The following is a 26,864-nucleotide window of genomic DNA, read 5'->3' as shown; positions in this document are numbered from 1 at the left end:
GTTACTTAGAATTTGTTCATCTAACCATGGGCATGAATGGTTTAAACTTTCCTTAGAACTTTGGAGGAGAAAGATTTTCAGGAGCTTTAACTGTTGCCAGATTCTTTTGCTTTTGTTTTGAACCCCAGGTGTCTTACCCCATCTGCAAAGGATGTTACCTTCCAAATATTTTATAAATGCCCTCGGCAGAACCTTAACAGCAAGAGATATTTATGCTCTTACAGGCACTTGCATCTCTTCCCCATCATCATTCCATTTTTCCCTGTCAGTATTTTTGCAGCCAACTGGGATATGGAAACTGACAAAGGTGGTATGATCCCCTTGTGAACTGAAAGTCTTTCGAGAGGGCATCGCATGAGTGAGGATTTCCTGTCTTCTGTATCAAATACTAGTATGTTTCTCTCTCTTTCAACACTCATTAGGTTGAACTGTATGTCAGCCTCCAGTAGCATGTTTTGGAAAATCAATTGTTCAGATACAGTATTTGAATATTCAATCTTCCTTTAGTTTGATTTTCAAGTCACAACTAATTAGTTGTTTAGGATGCTTAGGCTCCCATTTTTGGTTTAGCTGACCACAGGTTCCATGTCATAATACTCACTGGTCAGCTCTGCAGTGAACATAAAAGTACACAGTATGACATGGAAACTGTGCTTCTATGGCATTCCTGAGTGTCATTTGTGATGTGGGAGGCCAGCATCAGAGCAAGAATTTCAGACAGTAGTAATTCATGTTGGGAGCTTCAAGGAAACCGAAAAACAGAAACAACTCTTTTTTTTTTTTATTTCTAAAAGTCATAGTTTTTTGTAGAAGAACAATGTAGACTTAACCTATCAATCTCTATTTTCCTGTACCTTTTGCTAACAGATCCAAATTTGTTTAGGACAGAGATGAAACATTTTGAGGAGTTGCAGTCTGCCTGCAAGGATTGCTCTGTTAATAAAAAAGATAAAAAGGATGTTGTGGAAGGAACTAAAGGATCTCTTACTAGGTGTGAGTAAAACCTCTGAGAGAAGGGAGAAAAAAATCTTGAGTAGCTGTCTTTCCTGACATTATTTCTTTATACTTGCAGGGTATTAATCATCTGGATCTCCTCATACTCCTCCCTCCCCAATCTTATTATTAGAAAAGATTCTTCCTTTGGAAATTTCACATGACAGATTGTGGAGCTTGGAGTCCTTTGTCCCTTTCTCCTTTTCATTAAGGCTATTGTTATACATACACAGTCCACAAACAGAAAACACTCTTTAGGGTCTCAGTCAGTAGGCAATAGTATAAATAGTTATTATACTATTATAATACTAGTTAGTATACTAGTTAGTATAAATCCCTATAAGCAAAATATAACATTTTACCAGATTAAAAAGAATGATTATTTAGGAATGTCTTCATTATTGTCTCAAAAAAAAGTAGTATAATAAAGGAAGTTTCCTTGACAGAAGCATCACAAAGGAGAGCATAGGGCTATAGGTACCTCTGAGTTGTGGATCAGCTGGAGGAGAGACAGGTGGGAAGTCCTAATTCAAGAAAATCTGAGTGAGCTTAAGACAGACCAACACCAGCTCTTGAAGGAAGCTAGCTTTGAGAATTCTGTTGAATTCTGAAGGTAAAGCTATTTCTTCTGTTTTGTGGAAAGCTAGGGTGTGTATTTCAACATTTTAGAAAGTCACGTAATGTGTCTATATGATACAGGCAACTTCTTAAAGTGAGGCTCTCAACTGGTTCCTACATATGCCTTTACACCTGTGACTGAAAACCATTTAGAAGGCATGACCTTAGAAATATGTTGAATAACAGTACTTTTCTTCATTTTAGACTTCATTGGAGGGTTTGAACACATTTTTTAATGTTTTCATCTAAACAACAGCTTCCAAGATGGCTGGAAGCCTGCCTTGAGTTTGCCCCAGAACTACTGTTCCTGCCTAGGGCCATCATTAAACAAACATTGTGACTGCTGTCAACCTCTGCACTGTTGGCATTTTCAAAGCCTCTTATGTTGCATAAAATCTTTCCCCCATGTATTCTAAAGGTACTAAAAATGCTTTTGTTTTGTTCTTCGTAGGACCTTCCCTATGGAAAGTCCACAGGGACCTTTTTTTCCTACAACTTTTCCCATTTAAGAAAACAACCAAAGAAACATGTTTCTTACATGTCAGAAGTCTCCTTTGTAAAATTTTCTGAAATGCCATTTTGAAAATGACACTTCACATAGATAGGTTACCCAATTTTGGCTATGTAAATATTACATGAAATTTTAAATTGAACACGTGGCTTTTTTAAAATAAAAATTTAAAACTCAAATAGGTTCAAAACATATATCCCTTTTTATTCACTGTTCTAAACATTTAGAAAAAAAGCTGGCTTGGTGCCTATGACTCAAGTGGCTAAGGCGCCAGCCACATACACCTAAGGTGGCGGGTTCGAATCCAGCCCAGGCCCACCAAACAACAGTGATGGCTGCAACCAAAAAATGGCCAGGCATTGTGGTGGGCGCCTGTGGTCCCAGCTACTGGGGGGGCGGAGGCAGGAGACTCGCTTGAGCCCAGGAGTTGGAGCTTGCTATGAGCTGCGATGCCACAGCACTCTACCCAGGGGGACAGCTTGAGGCTCTGTCTCAAAAAAAAAAAAAGAAAGCTAAAGCTTTGCACAGGGGCAGCATCATAGCCAGTGAAGTTTGTCCAAGGAGCAAGGAGCAATTATTGCTAATTATAGTAGAACAAAAGCAAAGCAATAAGCTAAGGGGGATGTGTAACAGACTCTTTAACAGAGTCTAAAAAAAAAGCCTCAGTTTTCCTTAAAACCTCAAGGTGACACATTGGCTTGGGTACAGACATTGCTGATTTGCTGGCTTTTTGTAACTGGATGAGGACTAGCAAAGTGGAAATTGCTTATCACAACTCTGACAGTCTTGATAAGCTCTTTGCCTATGAATAGAAAAGGCAGTCTGTCCAGGAATATCAGTATTTTTCACATATTTTTATCTATATTTGCGTTGCCTTTTTTGTTCTTCCACAAATGATTAAATGAAGCAGGTTTCTCTCAGTAGGAAAGATTTGCTGTCTTTTTTTTTTCTTTTTTAAGGGTTTATTTTCCTAAGGTTAGCTTTCTATTGACACTGTTCAAAATAGGCCAAGAAAAACCTTTATTTTGTCAATAGAATATTATTATTGAATATCATTAAGTTGCAAAAGTAGGATGATAAAAATGGTTCACTTGGGGGCCTTTTGAGCCTTTTTACATTGTCCCTTAGCTCCTCTTCTCTTTGGTTTTAAAACATAGTTTGAAGCAGCTGATGTCTATGAGAGAAATATTTTAAGCTATGCCTAGTGAGATATAGCTGGGCTTGCTGTTCATGGTCATTACTCAAGAGACTCTCTAGCCTCAGAATGAGTAAAGCTAAAATCTATTATTCCCTCTACACTCCTTTATGTAAATATCATAGCTCATCTCCAGAATTTTTGAGTATACCATATCTATAAGATTCAAGTTCTTAGGAATTTTCGTTCTGACTAATCTGGGTAACCAATCAGTTAAACTGGTTTAAAAAGCACTTGCCCCAGATTAACTAATTCATAGACTTTTTGGTATTAATTATCAGGCTTTTCTCTCCAGTGTTTGTATTGAAAATTATTTCCTAATCCACAAAGACTTGTTGAGATACCCTTCTAGAATCCCCAATATTTATTCTAGTTGTTATAGTAATTGTGGAACCCACGTGTCTTTTAAAGCATTACTCAGCTTTCCTTACCCAGGCAGAAAAGATCCCAGAGGGAAGGTGAACCCAGAGTCCCACTTGTCGTGGGTAGGAATTTCCTAAATTGCTTATGGTGATAAGCATCGGTTCCATCTTATCTGGCACCTGGTCCACATCTTTTCTGAAAAGTACTAGAAGGAGAATAAAGGGCGGCCGAGGAAGGCCCAGCAATAAATCGAGGAGCATTTGGGTTACCTGGAGGACAGGTCTGAAACGTTGTAGTGCCATAGTCTCTTTTCAGTGTTGCAGTGATCAGACACAGGAAAGCTGTGAGAAAGCAGATGTGCAGAGGAAGAAAGTTGTGTAGTCAAAGGACAGGTTCGTTACTCTTGAGTGTGAGTAGAGGACTATACTAACAATAGGGCTTTGTGCCATTGACAGAGTGTGAAAGAGGGAGCCTATATTACATTGGGACTTGGGACCTGACCTGCCTATATCTAGCCAGCCAGAGTGAATGGGGTCAGTGTTAGCTGCCTTCATCTATGCAGTCACAAAGGTAAAGATGATACTGGAGAGTATATTCCCTCCCAGGAGGCCTTGGCCTCATGCCCCAGCAAGCTTGGCAAGGCTTGTTAAATAACACCTTTGTTCAAGACAGGGTTATGCATCATCTCCTCTTCTACACCGTCATGACAAGTCTAGGTGGCTTAAGATCAAGAAGCAAGGACATGGATGTGGACCACCCCTCTGAGCAGCTCTAAAGTAGGGCCATTCATACTGCCTTCCTGTAAGTTCTTGCCCAGATTCCCTTCACTCCCTTGACATAGTTGTCTCCAAATACTATTTTTTTTTTTTTTTGCATGTTGAAGTAAAATGCATGTAATAAGGAGGAGGCCTACCATAGATTTTGATTTGGGGCAATAAAGATGTGTTTCTATCACAGAACCTTTTTGAAAGTACCATTGTGAACACCTTGCTTTTCTTTCATGCATTGTGATCCATAGCTGTTTTTCCTAATAGAAATGTCAAGCAACATTTTCCAAGAAAGGATCCTGGTTTGGGTTTCTAAGTGATGAAGTGGTCAGACTTCTGAGACTAGCTGGTAGTGCAGTTTTTTCAAGGTTCTTTGAATGCTGGATGACTAGCTTGTGCTTAGAGATTACCTACTTTTTCTTGCTTTCAGTTATGTTAAAGAAAGTGGTGGAAATGTTACTTATTGACAGAAATCATTTAATAAGTCTTTTTGTGAAAAAGAAATTAATTTGTTAGAACTTTCTTACTGTAATGGGAAGTCATCTTAAAAAAAAAAAAAGAAGAAGAAACCCTTAAAATTAAATAACTTTATTGGCTCCTTGTGTCTTTATTTCTCTTATTTCCTGGTAGAGACACTTGTGTTTGGCTCTTACCTATTTAATAATTTCAAGTCAAGGGAAAGCCTGGCTTTTCATGTCTGGTCTGGTCTCTGACAATGCCAAGAGAAGTAAATTCTGTCACAAGAAAAAGGAACTCTTTTCTTTCATCACTCCATCCCTTTACTTTTAAAATGGCTTTGGTAGTTGCAGAGGTGTTTCTTTTTCTCCCTGCTTAAAATCTGCTCCCTTACCCCGGCCTCCTCCCTGGCATTTTGCCCAACCACTAACTCATGTTCAAGCCCCAGTTCCTTCTGTAGCTTCTCCAGCAAAGGCCTGCTGCTTGAAGAAAATGAAGGAAGACATCCCAGAAAACGTACCCTCTTTACAAAAATTGAAAGGAGTTTCTTATTACAGTAATTATTCTGCATTTGATCCTAACAATAGACACAAATGAATCCCAATTTGGGAGAAGTCAAATAAGCCAGAAAGAAGTTAAGTGTGGAGTTTGACTCCTGTGGCCAGGAAGCACCAGGCCAGCCTTTGCATTCTTCTGAAAAGTAGAAATATTATGAGGTGCTGTCAATTCACAAGGAAAAATAGGCCCCTCTAGGCAAGTGAGAGGTTTGGGTAGGAAAAGTGTTGGGGCCCTGAAGAGGAAATTTTGTCAGTAAGGGAGTTGTACAGGTTATAGCAATAGAGGTAGAAAGGCTAAATCCAGGGCTCCCAGGCCTAAGTCAGCGATTTTGGCATTAAAGACAGCCATGTTAAAAAGCCACAGTGAGGTTTACAGGCCAGAAAACAAGCCTAGGTTTCTAATTTCAAATGAGCTGAATATGCATTTGGGTTCTTTATTATCCTGATGGCATCTTTACTTAGCAATGTCACTATACCTTAGCTAAACTTTTAATAAAGTGAAGTAATATTTGCCCTTATTTATAGTTTTGAAAAGCTTTTTCAAAGCCTGGAAATTGGCGCCCATAGCACAGTGGTTATAGCACAGGCCACATACACGAGGCTCATGGGTTTGAACCCAGCCCAGGCCAGCTAAACAACAATGACAACTGCAACAACAAAAAAATAGCTGGTGTTATGGCGGGTACCTGTAGTTCCAGCTACTTGGGAGGCTGATGCAAGAGAATCACTTAAGCTCAAGAGTTTGAGGTTGCTGTGAGCTGTGACGCCACAGCACTCTACCGAGGGTGACATAGTGAGACTCTGTCTCAAAAAAAAAAAAGCCTGGAATTAGGGACTCAACTACAAATTCATATTACCCTCTCACTACATCTAGGTCTAGTCCCCACTTTGTGCCTGCTACATGATTGCATGGTCTTGCCTCTTTTTAAAAATCATTTTTAGGCTTTAAAAAGAAAATTGTTTACCTTTGATACAGTGGATTAACAATTTGATTGTAAATTAACTAATCTTTTTAATGTTGATGCCGTTAATAAGGTTCATCATATTAATAGAATTCACAGAGGTGGGAAGACAAGGTAATTCTTTGTTTGGAGGCCAGAGCACTACCTCATGGTATCTACCAGGCCAAAAAATCAGTGCTCTTATCTTACTTATCTCAGTTTACCTGAGCTGGGAAAGAAGGCTAATGCAGACCTAATTCTCCAGCTCCTGGTTCTGTGCCCTTCTTTGTGGGCAAGTGGATTTGGCTTGGTTTTCCCTGCTGAGGTCATCACTTAACTTACCCTTCTCTTATGAAATCTACTTTCTAAAGAGCTGACAGCCACTAGATCTTTTCATCTTTCCTGAGAACTAAAAAAGGTTCATCCAGCTTAGTTCTTCTCAAAGACACCCCATCTATGTGTTGTGCTTGTTTGCTCATCCATAAAAAGAGGAAGAGAGAGAACAGTCATTGATGTGATGTCAGTGTGAAGCCTTCCTTGAGGACAGGCTGGATAAATTGAGCAAAAGGCTGAGTTCACCCGCAGCCTTCAGGATTTGGATGTGATTGGCTCTGAGAACCCAGAATAGAAGCCAGTTACATCATGTGTGTGCTATGAAAAGATTTGTGTAAGGCAGGCCTGAAAGCCTCATTCTCTATTCCCATGGGGTTCTGTGTACCCGGCCTGGCTGCGAGGCCCCATCATTGACCATACTTGACCTGTACTGGGTATTTTTTTCACTCAGAGATAACTTGCATTTAGGTGACTATACTAGAAATCTTGGCTTCCAGATGGGCCAGGTCAAGCCATTGTCAGCGTAGGAAGGCCTTTGAAGCCCCTAAATGGGTCACTTGCACTTTCCTCCTCACTCCTGTTCCCATGAGTGGTTGGCACAGACAGACAAGGGAACTTGGCCGGCTACATTAGCAGGAGCTGGAATCAAGAGGGGACCCAGGAGAAAGGGATGGAGCCCAGGGGATGAAACATAGTCCAGCTTCATGCTGGTGTGTCTGATGTGACTTGGTTCCAATTCCTGGCTATTGTGTCACTGTGGTCTTCCCCTCTAGAGAAGTCCAGATGCTAGAAAGAGCCAGTGCTTTCTTTGCTTCTGGTCTGCTTGCTCAGTTCCCCTGGGAGGAAGAAAACACTCTGCTGAGAGCAAAAATTTTTTAAAAGTCTACTCAAATCCTACCTAAAGAACATGCCCTTTATCTCTCATGGGGGAACTGAGGTACACGGGGGGCCACTTGGCTGCTCAGGATAGATCTAAGAGTATGACTTGTTCACATGACAGACTCCCTGCACTAGAGAAAGATACTCCTGGAGAAATGAGAGTCTGGGTTTACATCATCTGGGATCCCTGGCTTTCCTTTTACCACTTGAGAAATAAAACTGAGTTCTCTGCTCAGACCCTGCTTGCCTGGTCTTTCCTGTTACAATAAAAAGCTCCTGAAGTGCTCCTTCCACTCATCCTTCCTCTTGGTGACAGAGGTTGGTTTTCAGGGTGACCTGCATTCTACTCCTTCCTCCCCATTAGAGGCAACATTTATTGGCAGTCATTTGGCTAATCATCCTCTAGGGCGGTGAGTGTAAGCAGACCACTGTTGACAGGGGTGCTGCTGGGGGCTGTCCACAGAACAAAAGGTAGCAGCTTCAGCGGGCTGGTGCCTGGCTCAGATAGCTGGGAAAACAGAGCAGTTATGTAACTGTTTGCTATGGCTCAGGTGGCTCTGAGAAGGCAGAGGTAGCCCTGACGAAAGGCAGAGCCAGAGGTGGGGAAGCAGCTGTCTCCTAGGGAGGGAGGCCCCTTTTAGGTAGGAGAGTTGTGCTGAGGAGACAGTGCCCTGGGATTCTGAAAGGAATCTGTTCTGTTGTTGACAACGGGGCATGTTATCTGGGACAACCTTCCCTCGCCTCAGCCTCTCCCTAAAGCCATGCCAGCTAGAGAGGCAGGCCAGCAGCCCAGGAGCTGAAACTAGGAGGGAGGAGGTGGGAAATCAGACACCTGGGTCTTGGCCAAATCTTTAAACCTCATGACTTTTTTCCTCTTTAAACTACTTTTTAAAGAGGAATTCTCCATAAATATGGGCAGAAAGGGAGGAATTGGTCATGTTTCCTTATGTTTTCTCCCCTGTGGTCCCATCAACTTCTCATCCTCTCTTCTGAGGCCAGATGGGCACAGCAGAACACAATGGGTTCTGACCTAAGACAGGTGATAAGCCCGGCCAAGTCAAGGCCTGAGTAGACAGGCAGAAGTCAAAGTGGCCAGGAAAACTGCCTTGTCTCCTCTGGGTCCTCTGCCGCCTCCTACAGAGCTGTTTCCTGAACTCTATTCCCATAGAGATGAAACTGGTGGCCAGTCCCCAGCTCCTTGTCCATGGCTGCCACCTCCCTTTGTGATAAACAGGAAGTTGAGACCTTTGTCACTCAGCTGCACCCTCTACATTAAATATTTATCTTGGAGTCCAGGTCAGAGCACTAGAGAGTAAGAGAAGCTCGCTGCTGGTGAGAGGGTATGGCCAGGATTCCTGGATTTGGAAGATCTTCAGCTTCACCATCTTTGGAGAGCAAGGAAGACAGTGAAAGTGATGTGGCCCATCTTAGTCCCAAGGACCCTGACAGGTGGGAAAAACTTGTGACTAGGGAAATGGGCACATACTTTATCTCTGGGGGAGGAAAAAGGATGGTACCTACGGGTGCTAAGTATTCAAGCTTCAGGGGAGGGGCACTGCACTGCTGCCTGCCCTCAAGAAGTGTCCCAGGGCTGCTCCACTCCTGCAGCTGTCTGCCATGGGCAGTGGCCACCCACCCTACCCCACACTGAGCTTTCTCAGAAACTTAAGAGATTATCTTGGAAGGGAACTTGAGTGTTGACTAGCTTAGCTTGCTGCTCAGTGCAATAACTACACAGTTACCCCACAGTTGGCAGACGTGGAACGTCTGTTATCATTATCATTCTTCTTTGGAAAACTTGAACCTGCTTCCCTCTGATGTGCACTGATTGGCCCCGCTGCTGCCAGTGCAGCCTCTGCCCACAGGGCAGCTGCACCCTGGAAGCCGGCCAGCCTGTCTCTGAACAGCTCCTCCTCCAGCTTCTCTAACAGGCTGGAGAGAGCTCTGACTTGAACTGGGGAAAAGATAAAGCTAATAGCACTAAGGGTGGTAGGGACTGAAAACTCACTTCATCTCTCATCCCCTCCCTTTCCTCTCAACTGCTGAGTGGTGCGCTTGGAGAACACTCTGAATCTGACACCCAGCAGGTGTGCAGTAAATGCTGTCACATTGTTATAAGTTAAAACCAATCACTCCCAACACACATCTAATACCGATCAATGACTATTTGCTGGTTGGCTGTTTGAGGGCTTGGGGATCTCAGAACCAAGCCAGGACAAGGAGTACTCCAGGGCCTGCCTCCGCTGTCAGCGTTCCCTAAGCACCCTCAGCCAGCTCTTCACTACAAGGCTTGGGGAGAAAAGGGAAGAAGGGATGACCAGAGTGAATGGGGAGCCAGGGGCGGGGCGCGGGAACAGCGGGAAAGCAGGAAGATCAAAACAAACATGGTGTGGGAACACCAAGACCCTCCTCACCCCTTCCCCGCCAAAGGGACTCCACCCTCATCCTCTTAGGGGCGCTCCCTTGGGCCAGTTTCCTCCCAGTCCTTGCACGTGTGTGCCCGTGCGCGTGTGTGTTTGCACGCGCCCGGTCGCGCTGACGCAAGCAGCAACTCTCCCTAAGTGCCGGGGAGGTGGCGGGGCCTTCCCTGTGTCCGCCAGGCCGCTCTGCCCCAGGCCACCCTTATCTCGGTCCCCGCCCATCCACTTTCCCGGCCCGTCTCCCGCCTCTCCGAGGCCGCGGGCCGCGTGCTGGCTGCAGGCTCGTTAATCACTCCTGCCCTCTGTCCCGGCTCTGCTGTGCAGCAGCGCTTCCCACACGCTGGAAATGTCGCTGGAAACTCTGAGTGGCCCCTGTCGACCCGCCCGCTCCCTCCCCGACGCCAGCCCTGCGGTGGGGGCCGCGGAAGGCAGCTGGGAAACCCGAGCGGGCTCCCCGGGGACCCTCGGCGGCTCCTCCCGGCGCCGCCTCCCGGCCGGCCCGGCCTCCTCGGCTGGGGACCACAGTGTCCCGGCCGCACGTCCCGACGGAGGGCACTCGAACGCCCCTCCTCTCCGGCCCACAGTCCGGATCGGAGACCCAAACTCCGCCCGCTGCGAGGCGCGACTCTCACGGTCCTGCCTCCCGCGCGCCTCCTCGGCTCCTTCTTCCTCCTCGGGCGCATAGCCCGACCCAGCCCGTCCTGCCCCGGTCACGAGGGCCGCGACGGCTCGCGCGTCTCCCTGTCTTCCCTCCCCGAGGGCCCGCTGCGTTAGTACCACGCAGGAGCGGGTTAGGGATGCTCCTGCGCTCCGGGGCGGCCTCGGGCCCTACCACCTGCTCATTAGGGAAGGTAGGTGCTGGGAAGGAGGGGCGCGGGGAGGAGGCAGGGACCCGCGCCCAATCCCAGGGGAAGGCACAGAGCCCCTCCCCCGGGGTCCTCGTCCCAAACTCAGAGGTGGGAAGTTCCCTTGCCCTCCATCCAGAAGAGGTGAAATTGGAGAAACTCTGTCCTTGTCCACGTGGACTTTGTCTCCGGAAAGTACCTGGGAAAGCGCACGGGGCCAAACCCCAAGTCAGGGCAGTGCTCAGGGAAGGAGTCCGCCCCCTTCAGGGCTGCTTGCTCTTTAACCCCCTTTGGAGCCAGCTGTCTTCCTGAAGGAAGCTGCCCGAATTCTGAGAGGACACCAGAAGATCCAGACCCCCCCCCCTTCTCTGCTGGTTGAGGACCGACTCCCCGGGGGTGCCTCTGTCTTCCCTGTGAGAAGTCCTCTTAAGTTTCCTGGGTCGGGAGAAAAACTCAGACATCCTTCCCTGGATCTTCCTGCGGGGGGCGGAGGGTGGGGGACGCCTCATACCTAGCAGAGCTGAGGCAGGGCAGGTAGGGGCTCAATCCCTGAAAACAAGTGGGAGGAGGAGGGTGGGGAACCTTCTGCCCTCCCCTTCCTACAAGAGGGCAGGTCTCGCTGAGCAGGGGGAAGGCTGGGGAAGGAAAGCCCTTGTCAGCTGCTGGTGGGGACAGCAGATGCTGAGTGGGCAGCTTGGCCTCGAGCAGTCAGCAGGGCAGGGAGGGGTCACTTGCCAGGAACTGGCCTGCCCTTGGCTTCCTTCTCTTCCACTCTGTCCTGCCTCAATTTCCCCCACGAGGGGAGGCGGAGCAGTGGGGCCTCGGGTGTGTCTGCATGTTTTGCTCTGGTATAGCCCAAATTGGATCCAGCTGGTGAACTGCCCCTCCTCCAGCCTCAGCCTTCCACCTCCATCCCTACCCCAGCAGTCTGGGATGGGTACAGAGATGCCATGTCCCCAACAGGCATCTCAAATGTCAGAAGGAGTCACACTAACTCAAACTCCCCCCAGGCCTGAGCAGGAACTGGGTTCACAGGAGGAGTCATCACAGCCCCCTTGTACCTTCATCCCTTCTGGTCCCCACAACCCTCGTGATGCTCATATGACTACCCATGCCCAACCCCACTACTGTTCAGCTGACACCCCACTGTAGCCACAACCCCGTCAGCTCACGTGGTCCCCCAGTGGTACCCTGCAGAAGTAACGTTCACAGCACTGCATCTATTTTCCACCACTCATGCATGTGCGCGTGTACACAGAGCACCTCTTGGCTACCTGCTGCCCTTCCTGAGAGCCCCTGTGGGTGTCACAGGCACATACAAGTCTGATTGATCCAGCCCCAGAAGGTAGTCAAGGTGAAGAGGGATGTACTGTGCCCCACAGTGCGCCAAGTCAGAAAGCCCTATTGGACGCACTGAACCCCAAACCTCTTCTATGTCCTCTTGCTCCCCTCTCTGGACTTCCCTCTGTACCTCCCTTCCCCTTACCTAACCTTGGAGTGTCGCAGAAGAACCTGCTGGCCAGTCAGTCAGGGTGCTACCAGGGGAGCCCTTCCATTCAGAAGACAGACTGGCAGTGCCAAGGAAAGTGGGGAGAGCGTGTGTGTGCATGTGGGTGTGGATGCATATGTACACGCATGCAGAAGAACACCCAAGGGCACCCCACACCGCCCTCCATTGGCAGGAGCAGGTCCCACTTTGCCCTCGCCCCCTGTTTCTCTCTCCACCTAGCCAACCGAGCCCTCCAGTCTTCAGTCTGCACAATAGTCTAAACAGGGAGCCCAGAAGGAGCAGTTTCTGGTGTCTGGAAATGCCCCTCACGCTCTCCTTGGCCCGTTAGGGAAGAGGGCACCATTGGCTGCTTCCCAGGGGCAGTGTTGGTGGGTGGCCTTGCTGCTGGCCACAGCCTCTTCTCCCCGCCTAGTGCCTGTGGCCAAGCAGATGTTCACATGGGGCCTGGGGGAGGCAGAGGAACTGAAACAAAGTCTCATGTGCCCAAGCTCCCTCTACCCACTGTGGCAGTTCCCCTGTGCCCTCCCTCTGGGGGAGCACACCAACAGACTGCACTGCACAGGGAGAGCCCCGCAGGCTCCTGTCAGCCTCCTCTCCCCTCCTCCTCGCCCAGCCTCTCCCTCCCCCATTCCCACCCGGAGCTCCTGCACTGGGCCTAACAAGCAACCCATTGTGCCTCTCGGAGCCAGCACGGGCAGCCTGCAGGCGGGTGCCCAGAGTGGCCTGTTTCCTGGGACCTTGAGCTCCCACTCAGCTGGCCCTACCCGCCTCCCACAGCCAGCCCCTCCTCCCTGACACCAGGGTCCAGCCAAGGCCACAGGCAGCCCGGACCCAGCAGGGCTTTCCCTCCTTTCCTCCTTCCCCACAGACTACACGCAAAGGAGCAGCTGGCATACCCAGAGCCCTCCGACCTTGACCTAAGCATGCAGGGCCCACCCTGCAGCCTCCCTCCTGGGCTCAGCCTGGACGATTTCATCCCTGAGCACTTCCGGGCCCATGTAGGGTCGTCCTCCCGGGGGACACGGGTGAGTGAGGACAGCAAGGAAGAGGGTACACTGTGGGTCTAGTGGGGATGGTGCAGGAGTTTAAAGGGATGGGAGAAGGAGGGCATGAAGAGAGCTCCAGATGGCCTAGATAGTTTCCCAAAAGAATGTCAGGCTGGGCTTGGCACCCATATCTCAGTGGTTAGGGCTCCAGCCACATACACTGAGGCAGGTGAGTTCGAACCTAGCCCAGGCCTGCTAAACAATGACAACTGCAACAACAACAACAAAAATAGCTGGGCGTTGTGGTGGGCACCTATAGTCCCAGCTACTTGGGAGGCTGAGGCAAGAGAATCGCTTAAGCCCAATAGTTGGAGGTTGCTGTGAGCTGTGACACCATAGCACTCTATTGAGGGCAACATAGTGAGACTCTGTCTCAGAAAAAAGAAAAAGAATATCAGGCTGGCCCTGGGGCCCTCACCATGGAGGGTGGGCCATGCCCTGGTAGTAGCCATCCTCCTGCCTTTCTGGGCCCTGAGCTACTGCTCCTGGCCCTCCCCGCAGGTGCCTGTGATCCGGAATGGTGGCTCCAACACCCTTAATTTCCAGTTCCATGACCCCGCACCCAGGACTGTGTACAATGGCTACTACATACCGAGGAGAGATGCTTCCCAACACCCAGGTGAGTCTGCTTAGGAAAACCTGCTTCAGGAGCCTCCTCTGGGGTAGAGGTCAGAGTCCGCTAGGCCCTGCCATCTGGCCCCACCCTGTGGCAAATGGGAGAGGCAGCAGAGGGGTTGTGGGTCTCATGGCCATGAGGAGGCCCTGGAGGGAACTCTGAGCTCAGTTAAGATCCCTCCACATGCTGACCCTGGGAGGGACATCACTGGGGGAGAGAGAAGGTTCACACATCCCTTCTCCTTCCCACCAGTCCAGTGCCAAGGAAAGGAAGTATGCAGGGGACAAAACCTCTAGCAGCCAGAGGACCTCTAACAGGCCAGGGATTGCTTGAACCGGGGATGGATGAAAGGGATGAGGGAATGGGTGCATGTGTTGGCTGGAGAGCAGTGGAGACAGCCCCATGGAGGCCCTAAGGGCTGCGTGCAGAAGGTAGGAAGGGCAGCTCTGAGGGGTCATCAGCCTGGGCCCCGGTCCAGAGATCCTGGGAACTCCCAGTGAAGGTCAGCCCTGCTGAGGAAGGTAGCATCCTTTATTGAGGCAGGAACTGTGTAAAGGAATTTATTTATTTAACAATTATTTATTGAACACTTGGAGTGCCGGGCACTATAAAGCTTATAAGAAGTAACGCCTTAATCCTTCAGTATCCTGGCAAAGTAAGGTCTGACGATGACTGACATCTTCCCAGTGAGGACCTCTCAGAGATGTTCAGCTGCAGAGGCTGAACTTCAGTTCATATCCTTGTCCATCTGACCGTGAAGTTCTCATGCTGCTACCCTGCCACTTAGGGGCTGAAGGTTCTGGGGAAGTTGAGGACACAGTAACCACATCTGAGGAATGAGTTTCTGTCCTTCAACAGCCCCTTGAACATGTGTTGGGCACTGTGCAAGGTCAAATCGCACATACTGTCACTGAATCTTTGCCTGGCTTGTTTTACAGAAGTGGAAGTTGAGGCGCTGAGAGTGATTGATGTACCTAAGATCATCAGCCAGTAGGTGGCAGGGCTGAGGTCTGAGTTCAGGTCCATCCCAACTCAAGCCAAACCGCAGCTGGGATGTCCCCAGCATCACAAGAAAGGGCTAAAAAATTCTTAGCCCTCACCTGAGAACTCTTAGAACAGTCCCTGAAAAATAAAGGACAGGGTGGGGGCAGGCACAAATTTCCCCAAAAAGATCCGTTTAAATTCATTTTAAGAAATAGACCGGGGAGTGAGGTGGGGTGGGTGGGCAGCGCCTGTGGCTCAGTGGGTAGGGTGCCGGTCCCATTCCGTCGTGGCAGGTTCCAACCTGGCCCCGCCAAACTGCAACAAAAAAATAGACAGGTGTTGTGGCAGGCACCTGTAGTCCCAGCTACTTGGAAGGCAGAGGCAGGAGAATCACTTGAGCCCAGACGTTAGAGGTTTCTGTGAGCTGTGATGCCACAGCACTTTATCGAGGGCAACAAAGTAAGACTCTGTCTCTAAAACAAACAAACAAAAGAAGTAGACAGGGGCTCAGTACCTGTAGCTCAGCGGCTAGGGTGCCAGACACATGTACCAGCCCAAACCTGCCAAACAACAAGAGACAATTTCAACAACAAAAACAACAACAACAACAAAAAATAGCTGGGCATTGTGGCAGGCACCTGTAGTCCCAGCTACTTGAGAGGCTGAGGCAAGAGAATTGCTTAAGCCCAAGAGTTTGGGGTTGCTGTGAGCTGTGATGTCACATCACTCTATTGAGGGCAACATATTAAGACCCTGTCTCAAAAAAACAAAATAAAAAGAAATAGACAGGGGCTTGTGTGCTGTTAGGGGTAGGGAGTTTTATGGAGTCTGAATCACCCTTTCAAACAAAGAGTTGTGAAACCTTTTGAATCCACAGGGATCCATATTCTGAGAAGCTAAGGGACAAACAAGTACAGATGGGGACCCCTGCCTTTGGCTAACACTCTGCTGCACACAACCCACAGACCCTGCTTGGTACCAGACCTGGCCAAGCCCTGGGAGCAGGCCTTCTGCAAGCACAAAGACCCCTGGCCCCCAGCCTGCCCAGAACTGTTCAGCTACGTGGACCAGGGACAGCAAGCGTCGGGACAAGCGCTGGGTGAAGTACGAGGGAATCGGGCCTGTGGATGAGAGCGGAATGCCAATTGCCCCCCGATCCGTGAGTTCAGGGTTGGGGGCCATAGACAGATGGGGTCCAAGAGGCCTACACTGAGTTCCACTTTGGGGAATTAAGGTGGGTGGGGCAAAAAAGGCTGTACCCAGACCATTCTGAGCAGGAGTGCAATATCAAGTTAGAGATAAGCTGTGTGTCTGAGTTGTACAGTGGTTGAGGGGCCCAGATCTAGAATTCCCATCAGGATCTGAAAGGTAGAGAGCCACTACTGTAAGGGCTGATCTTGGCAGGGACCCCCTTTTAGTTTTGTGTCCCCCGGGGCCTGGCACAGCCCTTATGAAAAGGTTGGTGAATGAATGACTGGCTGAATGAGTGAGTGAGTCTTGACTGATAGGTTTCATACTATGGCAGGTGTGGAAGGATCTGGGGGCCAATCCAGGATTGGTGGGACCCTGTCCTTCTTCTGCCTTTGTGTTGTGAGCCAGCTGTTTCCTCATCTGGAAACTGGAGTTGGTAATGTGCCCTGCCTGCCTTCCTGGGCTGTCTTGAGTCTCGGGTAAGGCAAGCAATGTGAAATACCATCTCACCCCGATGTTATTACTTTCGTTTTTTTCAATGCATAGAAATACATATTCTTTGCAGAAACATTAGAAATGTAGAAAAACAAAAAGAAATCACCCCAAATTTCACAACTTAGGAACTGTCATTGCATACACTTTGATGGAGATCTTTCCATATATCTTATTCATATATAATCTGTTACTGTCATTAATGAGATCACAGAGAAACATTCCCTGGCCCACCTACTGGGGCTTCAAGGGTGGCTGGAGAAAGGACTCACTGAGGAACAACTCTCATGGCTTGACATTGGGAGGTGAGTGAGCAGGGAGGCCTGACTGCACTTTCTGATCCCAGAGTGTTGACAGCCCCAGGGATTGGTACCGGAGAATGTTCCAGCAGATTCACCGGAAAATGCCAGGTGAGACACGCTTCCGGGGTCCTCTCCCTGCTGGAGTGGACTCTGGCCTCTGGGGCTTGGAAGGGGAGGAATGGAAAAGGGCACTTAGTTGCTGTGGGGGTTTTCTCTGCTTCCCCCAGGCCCTGTGATCCCTCAGACAGGCCAAAGAAAGGAGTCACCCTACCCCTCCCCAGAGCATCCTCTGACAGTGACAGACCAGTCACTGTCCCCCAGTGTCCTCTGAGGGGATGGAGAAGCCAGTCCTTTCTTGAAACCCCTGTCTGATTTTCCTTCCAGGCTGGAATTCCACTGTTAATGGGTGCGGGTTGGGGTCTTGCACAACTCAAAATGCATCCAACCCTGTGGGGGTGCATATGAACAGGCTACACAGTCATGGGACCATGCAGTCAGTCCTTGATTATCTGTTAAGTGCAGTCTGTTTGCTGAGCACTACCGTGGATGCTGAAGATAAAAGGGAGGCTCACAGTGAACAGATACACCTTTAGTTTCGCAGATGGTGGAAAGGGCTAGGGAGAATAATGAAGCCAGAGCAGGGAGTGCCCAGTCAAAGGGTGGGTGGGGGCTATGATGTCACCCAGGAGCGTCTGGGCTGGGCCCTGCTAAGTGGCGCTTAAGTGGAGAGTAGAGAGAGCAGACAGCACCAGGAGGCAGCCAGCAGTGCTAGGGGCAGCATTCCAGCAGAGGGAGCTCCAAAGACCCAGGCTAAGCATGTTCTAGGTTAGCAAGGAGAGCCTGGACTGAGTGGGGGTGGGGATGGGGCATGTGGCAAGAGATGGAGCCAGAGAGTAGTGCAGCCGGGTCTCGTGAGGCCTTTTGGGCCATTCTGAGGACTTTGGCACATGACAAGGAGCCACTGGGAGATTCTGAGCATGCTCTAACAAGCAATGGCTGACTGGCTGCCAGGTGCAGAAGGGATAAGCAGGTGGATCAGTTTTCTTGCTTTGTAAGGGTTAGGGAGAAAAAAGGCCACCGTTAAAACTTGGCTTTAATCCAAGCTAGAGGCAATTGTGTCTCAGACCAGGTGGGAGCAGTGGACCTAGTGGGACAGGGAAAGATTCCGTATACATTCTAGAGACAATCATTGGAATTTGCTGATGGACAGGACATGACATGAAAAAAAGGAGTCAAGGATTTTATTTTTTCTTAAAAGGTGGGATCTTGCTCTCTCTCCCAGTCATAGCTCAGTAGCCTGAAACTCCTGGGCTCAAGTGATCCCCAACCTTAACCTCCCAAGTAGCTGGGACTACCATACCAGCTAATTTTTTCTTTCTTCTTTTTTTGCAGTTTTTTGGCCAGGGCTGGGCTTGAACCCACCGCCTTCGGCATATGGGGTCAGCGCCCTACTCCTTTGAGCCACAGGCGCTGCTCCCAGCTAATTTTTTCTTATCTTTTATAGAGATAGGATCTTGCTATGTTGCCCAGGCTGGTCTCACATTCCTGGACTCAAGCAACCCTCCCCAAGTGCTGGGATTACAGGTGTGAGCCACTTCACCCAGCCAAGAATGGCTTAAACCTGAGCAGGCTGAAGGTTAGAGCTACCATATGTAAAGACAGGGAAGACTACAGGAAGAGCAGGCTTAAGAGACATTTAGGTTTGATACTTATTACATCCGAGTGGAGAGGTTGAATAGGCAGTTGAATATCCCACATTATAGTGCAGGAGGTGAGATTAAAGCTGCAGATGAGAATGAATACGTGGGACTTGCTCAAAAGAGATTTAGATCTAAAGTTCCCTAAGCAATTCTAATGTGCAACCAAGGCTGTAAGTCACAGGAATAGATAGTGTTTTAAAAGCCATAATGCTATACCTGTAGTGCCAGATGCTCCTGGATGACATTGTGGCCTCCCCAGCCTAGGCTACATAGTGAGACCCTGTCTGCTTTAGAAAAAAAAAAAAAAAGCAGCTGGGCATGGTAGCTCACTCCTGTAATCCCAGCACTCTGAGAGGCTGAGGCGGGTGGATTGCTTCAGATCAGGAGTCTTAAGACCAGCCTGAGCAAGAGCAAGACCCTGTCTCTAAAAATAGCTAGGTGTTGTGGCAGGGGCCTCTAGTCCCAGCTATTTAGGAGGCAGAGGCAAGAGGATCTCTTAAGCCTGAGAGTTTGAGGTTGCTATGAGCTATGAGGCCATGGCATCTACTGAGGGTGACAAAGTGAGACCCTGTCAAAAAAAAAAAAAAAATTCCCAAGACTAAACAAGATCACCTAGGGAGTTGGGGAGGCAAGAAGCCCAGGAGGACTGAGCCCAGAGGCACCTAAATGCTTTTACATTCCAGAGAGGAACAGGAACCAGCAAAGCAGACTGAGGAAGTGCAACCAGGGAGGTAGGAGGAAACTTGAGAAGCCAAGTGAAATAGGACTTTCAGAAGGAGCATATGGGCAGCTGTGACAAATGGGTCAAGTAAGATGAAGACATAGAATTGCCCATTAAATCTGGCAATATGGAGGGCCCTGGGGCCCTTGATGAGAGCAGTGGAGCCAGCAGGTAGGCAGGAAGCCTGCTCAGAGAGCTGGGGAGTAGAGATTAGAGACAGGGAGGGCATGTGGTCAACTAGTTACCGTTGCTGGGAGGGAAAGCAGAGGAAGGTGTGGGATCCAGAGAAGGGAGTTTTGGTGTTTTAGGCAGGCGCTGTCATGGCATGTTTGAATGACAAGGGGATCAGATGGGTTAGCTGGTCAGCAGCTCTTCCCAAGAAGCCCTTGAAGTTTCCAAGCACTGTGAGAAGCGGTCTGGACAAAGGGAGGGAGTAAAGCATTTAAGAGAGGGTGCAGAAAGGGAAAGAGGGAAAAGCCCCATCTTCCCAGCTGGACTTGGCAAGCATAGGTCTACAAAGGTCAGGAGAGGGTGTGTATGGGAACTGGAGGAGCGGGAGGGCTTGGGCAAAGCTACTGCCCTGCTGGCTTGCTTAGGCCCTAAGTCTGCCAGAAGCATTTCAAGCCCTCCTGAGAGCTGCCCTCCTAATTCCTTCCCTCCCTCAGAACATTCTTTAGGCCCTGACTCAGCCCTCAGACCCCTGCTCTAGGCGGGTGGGAGGCTGGGAGTGGCTGGGGCAGCCACAGGGGTGCTCTCTCCTCACTTTCTGCCCCACCTATGAGCTGGTCCTTTCTGCTCCCACAGACCTGCAGCCGGAGTGGCCCTTTGAGGAAATACCCAAAGGTGAGGGGTTCAGGCCACCCATCCCTGCTCCTGGGGTTCATTCCATCCCTGCTCCTGATTTTGCCCCTCCCTGAGGCTGGGACATGCAGCCTGCCTGGCTTAGGGGCTCTGCAGTTGGCTTAGTTCAACTTAAGAGGTTTTTAACAGCTCAGTTTTAGAGCACTCCAAATCCCCTGCTGGGTGGTAAATAAGAGCCTCAGCTTTGCAGTCCAGCAAACCCTCCCTTTGCCATTGCTTGGCCATGATTTCTCTGGGCCTTTCTATCCTTATCTGTAAAATGGGAGCATCATCTACCCAGAGTTGTTTTGAAGATTTAGTAAAGAATAGAATGGCTCTAGAGGCAAAGCCTACATTTAGTGACCCTGAGCACCATTCCTGTCCCCATGAACCACCCAGGAATTAAACTTGCCTTCTCCCACTCTCCATGGTTTTTCTCTTGTGCCTTTTCTGCAGAACCCAGGCATCCAGAGCCCCAGCAAAGACCTGCCTCCAGGCCTGGCCCAGCAGCATCATCCAGAGGGTGAGCGCAGTGGGGCAGGGGCCTGAGGGGTGCACAGGGACCTGGGCTACATGTACCTTTGGGACCCACACTCCCTTGCAGCCATGGCAAGTACAGCCTTGGAGCAGCCAGGAGGGGATCTGGTTCCCCCACTGGGCTTTGCTGTCTCTGGGTCTTCATGATCTTCAAGACTCTATTCCAGCCAGAGCCAAAGGAGAAAGGTGGGCAGGAGTGGACCCCGCACCTGTCCCTGTGATGAATTTTTGGTGGGCAGTAAGAACTCATTGCCCCCAAAGATCCATACGTCATGTGGGATGGAGAGTAGGGTGACCAGGGCATCCATGGATGGCACCACTGAGAAATTGTGGACCTGTGGTCATCCACTCAGAAGCCTGAGAGAACACAAGGGATGTGGAAGAACCCAAGTTCCCCCCAGTGCTGCTGAGACAGGAGCCCCTCTGGGAGATGGATGAAATTCATTCCTCTGTGCAAACCTACAGGCCCAGCTGGGCTGCTGGGTCTCCTGGGGCTTCACACCACTTTGGGAGTTAGGAGCTTGGCTCTCAGAATTAAATCCATGAGTTTCTTATCAATTTACAGTTTATAGGAAGGGATTTACCTCATTAGCACAACCGTAACTAGGCTCTTGGCATCACCAACAAGACAGAGGCAAAGGGCTCAAGATTTGGACCCAGACTAGGCATGGTGGCTCACACCTGTAATCCCAGCACTATGGGAGGAGTTCAGGAGTTAGATAACAGCCTGGGTAATGAGGCGAGACCCTGTCACTAATAAATAAATAAATAATATTTGGAATGCAGAGTTCTGGACTCCAGCTAGTGAGCTGCCACTAAGGCAACTTAGCCAGCCTGAGCCTCAGTGTCTCTGTCTTTAAAGTGGGATCACAGGGTAATTGTGAACATTAAATATAGATAACATATGCATCAAGCATCATGACTGGCATATACCAGGTCTGCACAAACATCAGTAAAATACAGGTTTCAGTATGCTTAGAAGCCTTCAGGTTAGCTGTTCTTACGTTCACTTTTATTATTGCTCAAATTAGAGTGGAATCATAACTACAGCCAACCATTCCTGATCCTCCCATCAGGCATTCCGGCATTTGATAAGCTTAACACAGTGGTTCCACTCAGTGGAAACGTTCAAACTAAACAACAGGCTGCAACATTTAAGCCATCCAGGAAGGGATGCCTGGAGGGGAACTAAGGCAGCTGGATGGTCCCCACAGATAAGCCCGCTGAATCCAGTGCCTTCATGGAACAGAGGCTGAAGGAGCAGAAACTTATGTAGGGCTGCTGGATAGGATGCTCCCAGGGCTCCTTGGAATAAGATGTAGCCCCATACCCTTGGGTGAGGGTGTAAGATCATTCAGCCATGGCAGCTAGGGGAACCAACTTCTTCTTCTTTTTTCTTTTAGACAGAGTCTCACTTTGTCACCATTGGTAGAGTGCTGTGGCATCACAGCTCACAGCAACCTCAAACTCCTGGGCTCAAGCTATTTTCTTGCCTTAGCCTCCCAAGTAGCTAGGAGTATAGGCGCCTGGCTATTTTTAGAGATGGGGTTTTGCTCTTGCTTGGGCTGGTCTCAAACTCATAAGCTCAAGCAATCCACCTGCCTTGACCCCCCCAGAGTGCTGGGATTACAGTTGTGAGTCACCTCACCTGGCCCCCAGAGACCAGCTTTTTCAAAGCTGCACAGACACAGTCACAGGGCCAGATCAAGCACAAATGCAGGACATTTTAGCAAGAGCCAGCAGGAAAGGGCCCGGCCACTCATGGAGCAGATGTCTGTCAAGGCTTCTCCGGGCTCCTCACACACTTCCCTCACCTGATCACTCTCATTTTGCAGGTATCCAGCCTGAGTGAGGCTCTGAGAGTTCAGGAGCTTGGCCAGAGATCAGACAGCTGCTAAGTGCTGGGGCTGGGATTTAAACTTGGAACTCATACACTTTCCACTGTCTAAAACTGCTTCCACAATAGGGAGCAGGGGCAGTCAGAGGCAGAGTAGGCCCCTTTACCAGGGCTGTGTGCTCACTTCTGCCTCAGTTTCTCTAAAAGGAAGCTGAAGAAATGTCCTTCCCTCTCTTCAGAAGAAGCTGGGAACACGCTGAAGAGTTACCTAGAAACACCTTCCACTACAATTTTGAAGCATCCTCTGGTCTCCAGCCCCCAAAACAGGTAGTGCCCCCCAACACACCCTTGTTCCACCCCAGATGTGTGCTCCATGGCCACACCCCCAAAAAAGTACAAATGACAGACACCCTTTCAGCTTCAATCCTTAGGAGGGCACTGGTGGGGACTGTGCAGGGGAGGGGCATGAATGCTGTGGTTTGAGCCTGGCCAGCGTCCCAGTAGCCCTCTGTGCAAGCTGATGGCTGCCCCCTCCATGCAGGTGCCCAGGCACCGAGAGAAAGTAGACAATGTTTGGACAGAAGACTCCTGGAACCAGTTTGTGCAGGAATTAGAGAGTGGGAAGAGGGTGAGTGTTGCCCGGTCCTGGATGCACCTGTCAGCTGATGCATTGTGGGAAGCAAGTTCACCCTCTCTGACACATGCTTCCCACCCTTCAGCCCAAGAAACCACTGGTGGATGAGCCTGTTGAGAAGCCCCCCCAGCCCATCGAGGTGAGCACTGTGGGTGGGGGACAGCAATGTCTGGGGTGAGCACAGGAGAATCTGGGTCGTGTGGGCCCCTGGTCTCTCTCCAGTGTCGTAGGACTCACTTTGGTATTTCCAGTACCCAGGACAGTGCCTAACATATAGTAGGTGCTCAATAAACATGTGTTGAATAAATGACTGTTGGCTAAAACAGGAGCAGAGGAGGGAGGGGGCGGCCGTCCAGAATGGTCAAGAAATGTTCTTGGAGGTGGAGCAGGGCTCTGTAACCATGGGAGGGCTGGACCAGGTGTGAGAGAGTGGTGGTCAGGGAGGGGAGACCTACAAGCCAGGCTGGGCAAAAGCAGGGCTTTGCGGGGGCAGAGAAAGGGGCACTCAGCCCTCCCGGGATGGGCAGAGGGCAGCATGAGTGGGTACCATGAAGCGAGGCTGTGGAAAGCCAGAGAAGATGAGGAGAGAGGAAATAGGCATCCTTGTAGGCTGCTGAACAGAGAAGAACCAGGACAAAACCTGGTAGGAAGGTGCGACCAGGAAGTACTAAGGAACTCCCAGGGAGTGCAGGTGGGTGAGCTACCTCAAGAGGGAGACAGGTGAAAGGCTGGCAGGGATGCCGTCCTGGCACCCTTGGCCACAGTTCGCAAAGGCCCACAGCAAGGGAGCCCGTTACCCAAGCCGGGTGCCCGGTCCTGCCCCGCCCTTGTGACCTTTGGCCAGCCCCCCACTGAGCACTGCCCTCACCACCCAAGACCCCTCCCTCCCCCAGGTCCTGCTGGAGAGAGAGCTGGCCAAGCTGAGCGCAGAGCTGGACAAGGACTTGCGGGCGATAGAGACCCGGTTGCCATCCACCAAGGTACCAGCTCTGGGTGTCCTCCTGGGGGTATGGGGGGTGCCGTGGTCGCGGAGTCAGAGCCGATGCGGAGCCTCGGTAGCCGGGCGGGTCGCGGGGCAGGCGGACGCGGAGGTGAGGCCTCCAGCCACATCGGCCGCATCTGCTCCTCTGTGAAATCCAGGGCGTTGACTTTTTCAAGTGACCCTCACGAACCCTTCCCAGCCCACTCCGCGTCGGCCTGACGTCGGGGCGCCCTGGGACCCCTGCCGTGCGCTCCCTCCCTGGCCGCCGCCCTCTTCCGTCCCTCGGCTCTCCTGGGCCGCTTGCGGCCGACACTAGGACCCCGCGTCCCGCCCGCCCGATCCCGGCCCTCCTCCCTCCCGGCCGCAAACTTTTCCGGAGGCGGCGGCCTGTGCTGCAGCTGGGCCGGAGGCCGGCTCTGACCGCCCGTCTCCCTGCACAGAGCTCGAAGGTGCCCAGACGGGCCCCGGAGCAGCGTCCCCGGGCCCCGGAGCAGCGCCCCCCGGCCCAGTGAGTGGCGGCTACGGGGCTAAGGACTACGGGGTCTGTCCCAGAGGGCGGGACGGGCGGGGACAGGCTGGGACGTGGCGCGGAGCGGAGGGGCGGGGGCGACCGCCCGCCCGTGGGGTGGGCTCAGAAAAGGGCCGGGAGGAATTCCAGCGCCACTATCCGCAGGGCCGTCCCCTCGCCCGCAGAAGGCAAACTTGCCAGAGCCCAGGGACTTGAGTCGCGGGTTGGGGACAGCGTAGCTCGGTGTCGGGGGAGGCAGCCCCGCCACTTCCCACACTGTCCCCTAGCACAGCCTCTCCCTACCCAAGGCCTCGCCCTTTCCCGCCGCGCCACACGGGAAGTAGGAGATCCTGTTGAGCCCAGTACTTGGGAGACACCCTGAGGGGAGGAGGCAGGGATCGAAGAAATTTGGGGGACCAGGGAAGTTGGGGGGTAAGCCGGGGAGAGTGTGAAGCTCCAGACAAGTGGCCCACTAGATTTGTCCTTGCAGCCCAGCCTCAGCCTGGAGCTCCAGTTCTCCACACACACCTTACTTGGGTACCTCCTGGTGCCCGAGCCCTGGCAGAATGGCAGATACAGGAAGCCCCTTCCTAGGTCGCAGGGACTTTGTCTACCCTTCCTCAACCCAAGGTAAGAACCAACTCGGGCTCTTTTTCTCACTCACATGCCCACCTACCAGTTACTCTGGTGCCTAGGGGTGGCAGGAGTTCACTTGGTAGATGACCCTTATCTTCCCCCTGGTCGATTCCCCTTGGTACATTCACAGAGCCCACTGGTGCCTATCCTGGGGGCGGGGGCATAACCCCATCCCAACTGGTCCCCCAGATGTGGCCTCCCCAAGCTGAGGCAGTGCTTCTCCACAGACCCCAGTGCCTCTGAACGAGGGGGCAGCCCAGCTAGGAAGGAAGAGAAGAAGGTAAGGGGGCACCAGGGTCAGGGAGCAGGGAGGGCCTGGGGAGGTCCCTGGGGTTGCTGTTCAGGGTCTGCCACCTGCCAGACTGAGGCACCCTGCTCTGTTCTCTCCCCCCACCCAGAGGAAGGCCGCCCGGCTCAAGTTTGACTTCCAGGCACAGTCCCCCAAGTAAGTGCCTGTCTCTCCCTTTACCTCGCACCCAGGGCAGTCTCTGTACCCTGAGGGAGGTGGGACTCGGTGGGCTGGGCGAGACCTGTAGGAAAGGGGGTTTGGAGGGCCTTGGCATGCTGCGATGTCTTCACTCTGGCCTGCAGGGAACTGACTCTGCAGAAGGGTGACATCGTCTACATCCATAAGGAGGTGGACAGAAACTGGCTGGAAGGGGAGCACCATGGCCGCCTGGGCATCTTCCCTGCTAATTATGTGGAGGTGAGTAGGAAGAACAGGAGCAGGTGGGGGCCAGGCTGGGAGGGCCCATAAACTGGGAGAGACCTGGCGTGCAGGCTCCAGGCATCCCTAGATGTAGAATCTGGGGGGAGGAGATTCTCCCAGGCCTGGTGCTCTGCATATACCAAGGAAACATTGGCTAAATGCAGGTGAAGCACAGCCCCCGGCGGACCTAGCAGCCTAGCTCATCCACCATCCCTGTTGTCCTGCCAGACTTCCACTGCTCAGAACCCAGCTTTCTAAAGCTGTTTTGGGGAAGAATCCTAATTGCAACTGGCAAGAGTGTGAGCTAGTGACAGCTTACAAATCACATAGGTGTGTCACATCTTGCACATGTATTACCTTTCTTGTTCCTGTCACTGCCTGGAGAGTGAAAGACAATTCCCATTTTATAGATGGGGTTACTAAGGTCAGTGACAAGTTATTGCTTACTAGTTGTAGAAGATCCACAATCTGAGTCTAGGACTTTTGATTCCAGACACAGGTTCTGGACTTGATAAAGAATCATAGGCTAGGCTCGGTGCCTGTGGCTCAAGTGGCTATGAGCCACATACACCAGAGCTGGTGGGTTTGAATCCAGCCCAGGCCTGCCAAACAACAATGACAACTACAAGCAAAAAATAGCTGGGCATTGTGGCAGGCGCCTATGGTCCCAGCTACTTGGGAGGCTGAGGCAAGAGAATCGCTCAAGCCCAGGAGTTGGAGGTTGCTGTGAGCCATGACACC

At 50.8% G+C, this 26,864-nt stretch overlaps 1 protein-coding gene across 3 annotated transcripts in view; it reads left to right on the top strand.

The window, feature by feature from the left end:
* Positions 1-8,936: 8,936 nt before the first annotated feature.
* Positions 8,937-26,864, top strand: part of SORBS3 (sorbin and SH3 domain containing 3) — a 24,719-nt gene continuing 6,791 nt past the window's right edge. Inside the window, exons 1-16 of one of the 3 annotated variants that reach the window (XM_023515570.1) lie at positions 8,937-9,062; positions 13,257-13,413; positions 13,936-14,053; positions 16,000-16,193; positions 17,064-17,127; positions 20,245-20,283; positions 20,737-20,803; positions 22,894-22,981; positions 23,196-23,282; positions 23,374-23,427; positions 24,182-24,268; positions 24,711-24,778; positions 25,269-25,408; positions 25,642-25,694; positions 25,813-25,859; positions 26,006-26,120. In XM_023515570.1, the coding sequence (XP_023371338.1) occupies positions 8,956-9,062; positions 13,257-13,413; positions 13,936-14,053; positions 16,000-16,193; positions 17,064-17,127; positions 20,245-20,283; positions 20,737-20,803; positions 22,894-22,981; positions 23,196-23,282; positions 23,374-23,427; positions 24,182-24,268; positions 24,711-24,778; positions 25,269-25,408; positions 25,642-25,694; positions 25,813-25,859; positions 26,006-26,120 (1,485 nt within the window). In that variant the 5' untranslated portion in view covers positions 8,937-8,955. Of the gene's footprint in view, positions 9,063-10,571; positions 10,885-13,256; positions 13,414-13,935; positions 14,054-15,999; positions 16,194-16,924; positions 17,128-20,244; positions 20,284-20,736; positions 20,804-22,893; positions 22,982-23,195; positions 23,283-23,373; positions 23,428-24,181; positions 24,269-24,710; positions 24,779-25,268; positions 25,409-25,641; positions 25,695-25,812; positions 25,860-26,005; positions 26,121-26,864 lie in introns of those variants that run through there. The other 2 variants (XM_012807740.2, XM_023515571.1) reach the window with 2 other exon arrangements.

Source organism: Otolemur garnettii, unplaced genomic scaffold (assembly GCF_000181295.1).
Source record: "Otolemur garnettii isolate 467f Iridium unplaced genomic scaffold, OtoGar3 scaffold00074, whole genome shotgun sequence".
Taxonomy (NCBI): domain Eukaryota; kingdom Metazoa; phylum Chordata; class Mammalia; order Primates; family Galagidae; genus Otolemur; species Otolemur garnettii.
Note: the sequence above shows the minus strand (reverse complement) of the source record. Positions and strands in the feature narration are given on the sequence as shown.